This window comes from Morus notabilis, unplaced genomic scaffold (genome assembly GCF_000414095.1).
Source record: "Morus notabilis unplaced genomic scaffold, ASM41409v2 Scaffold99, whole genome shotgun sequence".
NCBI classification, from domain to species: Eukaryota; Viridiplantae; Streptophyta; class Magnoliopsida; order Rosales; family Moraceae; genus Morus; species Morus notabilis.
Genome location: NW_010362482.1, coordinates 2,246,701 through 2,252,957, shown reverse-complemented (window position 1 = coordinate 2,252,957; position 6,257 = coordinate 2,246,701). Strand labels below are relative to the sequence as shown.

The 6,257-nt window shown below is 32.7% G+C and overlaps 1 protein-coding gene across 1 annotated transcript; it reads left to right on the top strand.

Moving 5' to 3' along the window:
* Positions 1-3,500: 3,500 nt before the first annotated feature.
* On the top strand, positions 3,501-5,245 carry LOC21410455 (probable galacturonosyltransferase-like 9). Its single transcript, XM_010102232.2, has one exon. The coding sequence runs from the start codon at positions 3,857-3,859 to the stop codon at positions 5,003-5,005; it is 1,149 nt and encodes a 382-aa protein (XP_010100534.1). The 5' UTR covers positions 3,501-3,856; the 3' UTR covers positions 5,006-5,245.
* Positions 5,246-6,257: the final 1,012 nt, after the last annotated feature.

Genomic DNA, 6,257 nt, shown 5'->3' with positions numbered 1-6,257 from the left:
TTTCCATTTGGCAAAAACTCGAAATTGGGGAGCACGTGATCACATGGGACGTTGAGCCAATCAACTTCTTCGCCAGGCTGATCGCAGCCGTCAACATCAATGACACTCAAACCATATGCCACAGCTGGCCACTTTGGACGCACAGCTGGCATTTCACCACCGGAGGCAAAAGAATATTCATTATTTCGTTATTAACCAAATTTTTTTTTTTTTTTTTTTTTTTTTATAATTCTTGATCGATTATTTGTTTTTGGATCGATTACTTATTCCAACACACATTAAAGAGACCACACAGCAAAAATAAAAAATAAAAATAAAAAAATAAAAAATAAAAGTAATATGAATTCTGTCACCACCCATGCTGCTGAGCCGTGCACCTCTGTTTCGCCCTTTCGTGAGCTGGCACTTTATTACTGGCTGAATCAAACAAAACTCATAAAAACGAAAAGCAAATGAAAAATAATAAATAAAAACAAATAAAGTGGTTAAAGTGGTTGTGCTTTTCGTTATGCTCATAGTTATAGTAAAGAGTTTACAGGGACTTATTTTTTTGAGTGAAAAACTCAAAAAAATGTAACTTGAGTTACAATTTTATTTAAGTTTATGTTCTTTTGAGTTTAAACTCGAGTTCAAACTCGAGTTTAGGATTAAAACTCGAGTTCAAGTTTTTCCTTCAACTCGAGTTTAGAAACTCGAACTCAAATTAATGAACAGTATTTTTTCTATTCTTAAAAATACTATAACTTTTTCGTTTAAATTCTGATTGAGATGATTTTTTTTCTATGCGTTGACAACGAAAAGACGAATAAAACTCGATCCATAGACCCTATTAAAATTTTTCATCAGCATTGAGTTTTTATTAAAATACTATCTAAATACAAATTCAAATTTGACTCACTCAAACACAAACTCAAAAAGATTCTTATCTCAAACCATAACTCAAATGTATACAACCAAACACAAACTCAAGTTACAAGTTCAATTCAAGTTATAACTCAAATTAAACTCAAGAATTATACTCAAGTTAAACTCCAAAAGAACAAGCCCTAGATTTTTTATTTTGTTCGAGAGTTTTTTTGTAGGATTGAATAAAGTTCGTTTGGTTGGAGGATTCATTTTTTGATTCAAATCATAGTTTATAATTCGTTATAGTATTTTCTCTCATAAAAAACACACGTAAATAAAAAACGATTATAATCTCATGGTTCTAATCTATGAACTAAACGGGCTCTTGATCTATCATGTCTTTATTAAAAATAATTTATTTTACGCATTTTTTTTAATTTAATGTGATTTTAATTTAATTTAATAGTTAAAAACTGACTCTATCAATAAATAGATCATCATCATACTAAAGAAAAATCTCTTATTTTTAAAAAAATTTACCCCATGAAATTAATTTGTTCAATTATATTTCGGTAGAAAGTAGAGACTCTCACCTAACCCAGATCATTTTCATTTCTATTTTTTTAATCTATTTTCCGGTAATGGGCATGGATTGATTATGGTGTTTTTGCTATAAAAAATACTTGGAACTTTCTATCAACACCAAAGTTGCTGTTAGTAGGTGGAAGTTATTGTTAATTCGAAGTTGTTGTTAGCCTGTTTTGTGTCCATAACCCATTTAATAAATAATTAAATAAATCAAATAAGCAATGAAACAGTCTTGACCAAGCTAAGTAAATTGTTATGTTATTAATCATCGTTAAAACTAATGCGCACTATTTAATAAGGAATGAAACAAGAGGTGGATTTCTCATTGTTATGATCAAGACTTCTCGTTATAAATTGAATGATCTGAAACTTTAGTAGTCGGACTTTGTCTTTGGGTGTTGAAGTGGTCAATTTCTTCCGCTATAGGTCACACTTAGGGTATGTTTGGTAGTAATTTTTAGAGACAAAAATTAATTCTCTAGCTAGTTAAATTTTGTATTTAGTAAAAATCATAAAAAATGATTCTTAAAAATTTTTTGAAGAATTTACAGTCAAAATCAGAAGCAGCTCAAAAGTAATTTTAATTTTTAGATTGTGCAGTAATAACTTTGAAGTATAATTAATGAAACTTTCATAATATCTATAACACCCTTAAAATTAAGTATAATTATAGTTTACTAAACAATTAATTATTTTTTTTAACAACTATTTTTTTTTTAACACAGTTAACAGAGCACTGCCAAACTGACTCTTAATAAGTTCCATTTCACTATTGAACGTTCTTGAAGCGTATATTATTCCAGGGCATTGATTTCTTCTTACCAATTCTAGATTCACGTAACTTTTTTAGAATTAATAAACAAGGGATTAATGAAATTTTAGACGACAAGCCGTACTCGAATGAGCGAGTAAAACATCTTATTCACATTCTCGAGAAAAAAAATTAAAATCCACCAATGCGCAAAAAATGACTCAAGGTCAAGGGCCGTAATTAAGGGCCTATTAAATGGAGGTTACGAGAAAATTTGGCCTTTATCTGCAAAAATTAAGAGTAGTGTTAAGGATATACACTTTAATCTCAAATTTTTCAGTTAAAAAATTAGAAATATCACTTGAGTTAAAAATATTATTTATATCACTATACTTAAAAATAAATAATCGTTCAATTAATGAAAAAAATAACAATAACACTCAATTATTTAAAATGACATAAATAATAAGCATGAATAAAATCAAGGCAAATTATAGACTTTTCTCATTTTTTTTGTATTAATTTACGCGATATATAATGCAAATTTATTAAAGTGAAGTTGAGATATAACATTTATACTTAAAATTATGTAGTAATTATCTTAATAATTTTAATTTTTTCTGTTTGTAAAATATTCTATTTCCTAAACTTTTTGTTATGTTTTTAGAATTTTCTTATAAGTCTAACTTTCCAATTTTACTTCCAAAATTCTTGTTTTATTTATAGAATATTGCTTTCCTATTTTATTTTGCATTGTGATCTGGGAAGTGTAAACTACAAGAACTTTTCTTAATTTTTTATTTTGTTTAGAATACAAACGTCTTATTATAATAATAATTATTATTTTATAATAATACAAGCGTCTTATTATTATCTTAAAAAAAGATAATAAAAAGATTTACCATTTTTTTAAAAGCGTCTTAATACAACCAAATCAAGTATGGATTTTTTTTCTATTATTTTTTTACCAATTGCGTATTGTGAGTAACGCTCCTAATTAAAAAAATAGAGAATTTATCATATTTTATTAGTATAATTATTTAATTAAAAAAATTATAATTAAAAATAAAAAATAAAAAATATTTATCAAAATTATGTCAGGTCACACCATTAATTCCAAAGACGTTAGTGCAATAAATACTAATTTCAAAATGGAAATACGAGCCAAATTTATGTTTTATTTTTCATTAATTGGAAGGGGAAACAGAGCAACTCCATATTAATATTCCTTCCTTCGTTACCAGCTGTTTCGCCGCACATACAAATATAAACCCGGCTTTCTTTACCTTTTAACAGAAGTCCCAACTTATTATGTTAATGGGAAAAAGAGAGCAAAGAAACCAAGGCAGAGAAAAAGACAGTAAGAGAATCCAATTATCATCACAAGTATATTTATACAACAATACACTCTAACGTATATATAAATGCCATGAAATTTATTTTCCACGAACCCGAAGGAGAAACAGAGAGAGTCTGAGAGAGAGAGAGAGAGAGAGAGAGAGAAACCCAACGGGCCCTCCTTCCTTTCCCCTCCCCCTCTCACTCCATCTCGGAAGGGAAGGGAAAACCGCGTTTCGTAGCAGAAGACGGCACTAAAAGAAACGTGTTTTTTTTTTATTCTTTTAATCTTCTTATTTCTTTCAAGAATCCAAGAAGGAAAGAAAAGAAGTGATGGTTCCATTCAGATTAATATCCGTCGTTTTGTTCTTCACCGCCGTCGTTTCAATCCTCTCGCCGCCGTTTTCTCTCGGGATTCGGTACTTCCCCACTTCCGGCGGAAATGGCGGTCTCCTCCTCCGATTCTCCGAGGCGCCTGAGTACCGAAACGGCGCCGAGTGCGCAATCTCCGGCGATAAAACGTCGTCGTCATGCGACCGGTCTCTGGTTCACATCGCGATGACGTTAGACAGAGAGTATCTCCGAGGCTCCGTTGCCGCCGTACACTCGGTCCTCAAGCACGCCTCGTGCCCGAACAACGTGTTCTTCCACTTCATCGCCGCCGAGTTCGACTCAGCGAGTCCCCGAGTCCTGGCTCAACTCGTCCGGTCCACGTTTCCTTCCCTCCGGTTCAAGGTCTACATCTTCCGAGAAGACACGGTCATAAATCTCATCTCGTCCTCGATCCGAGAAGCCCTCGAGAACCCGCTAAACTATGCGAGAAATTACCTCGGCGATATTCTCGACCCATGCGTTGACCGCGTTATTTACCTCGATTCAGACGTCGTCGTCGTCGACGACATCCGCAAGCTCTGGAACATCACCCTCACAGGTTCCCGGGTTATCGGAGCCCCGGAATACTGCCACGCCAACTTCACGAATTACTTCACCGACGGGTTCTGGTCCGACTCGGTTATCTCCCGGGTATTCAGGTCAAGAAAGCCCTGCTACTTCAACACCGGTGTTATGGTGATGGATCTGGTAAGGTGGAGAGAGGGGAACTACAGGAAGAGGATCGAATACTGGATGGAGGTCCAAAAGAAGAAGAGGATCTACGATTTGGGATCTCTGCCGCCATTTTTGCTGGTTTTTGGAGGTAATGTTGAGGCGATCGATCACCGGTGGAACCAGCACGGCCTCGGCGGCGACAATGTGAGGGGAAGTTGCCGGTCGTTGCATCCAGGTCCGGTCAGTCTCTTGCATTGGAGTGGGAAAGGGAAGCCATGGGTGAGGCTCGATGAAGGAAAGCCTTGTCCTCTTGATAGCCTTTGGGAGCCGTACGATCTAATCTGCAAGCCAAAGTATCTCGAGAACAGCTCTCCGCTATCGTCGCCGTCGATCATGATCGACGGTCCTCGTTCGAGTTACTACTTGTTACGATGATGATAATGATTCTTTCATTACATTGGTTTTAATTACCACAGATTAATTCGATTTTGATGTACAGATTGAGGAAAGGGGTGAAAATCTTTTATTTGATTCATGATCATATTTTGTTCGATTTTTTTTTTTTTTTTTAAATGTGTACCTACATATGAGATATCAAATTCCTTTATCTTGGAACAATTTTGTTGAGCGGATTGATTTCTTTGTATGTAATTGGAGGGGATAATAACAGTAACACACCCATTTGTTCTTCGTTTCTTGCTTCATTTCAATTTTAGTTAAATTCTCATAATTCTTTTTTATTTATTTATTATTTGCTGTTTCTTGGAAAAGAGTGTTGGAAGAATTTTTTTATTTTTTCCCTTTTGGCTTAATGATTAAGTTTTTGTTTGATTGGAATTTTTAATTTGAGTTAAGATATAATTTTATATGAGTATTTTTTATTATAATAAAAAAATTAAATATAATTATTTTTAAAAGTTTTTTTATTGTAATAAAATTTAAATTTTAAATTTAAATTAGTGAAATGATCAGTTTAGAAGTGACAAGAATTTAAAGAAAAGATTATTACGGGTGTGTTTGGTAGCCCTAAAAATTTAAGAAAATGTAACTCGAATTTCAACTTTATTTAAATTCATGTTCTTTTAAGTTTGAACTCGAGTTTGGGACTAAAACTCGAGTTTAAGTTTCCCCTTTAACTCGAGTTCAGAAACTCGAACTCAAATTAATGAACAGTATTTTTTCTATTCTTAAAAATGCTATAACTTTTTCGTTTTAATCCTGATTGAGATAAATTTTTTTCTATGCGTTGACAACGAAAAGACGAATAAAATCTCACCCATATACTCTATTAAAATTTTTCATCACCGTTGAGTTTTTATTAAAATACTATTTAAATATAAATTTAAGTTTTGACTCACTCAAACACAAACTTAAAAAGATTCTTATATCAAACCATAACTCAAATGTAAACAACCAAACACAAATTTAAATTACAACTTCAACTCAAGTTATAACTCAAATTTAATTTAAAAACTACACTCAAGATACACTCTAAAAGAACATATCTTAAGTTAGTTTTTGGGGATGGAATAATGAAGAGAAGGGAAATGTCAAGTTCCAGCTCATTAGGTTCACGGGGTTCCTTGAGGGATGAGGAATTGAGACAAAAGTGATGAGCTCCATATCTATGTTATTGTCAACCACTTAGTGGGACTCATTATATTTTTCTATTTGGAAATGTCAAAAT

What these genes read in the sequence shown, in the direction of transcription:
- LOC21410455 (XM_010102232.2), top strand. Translation starts at nt 3,857, where the DNA reads ATGGTTCCATTCAGATTAATATCCGTCGTTTTGTTCTTCACCGCCGTC.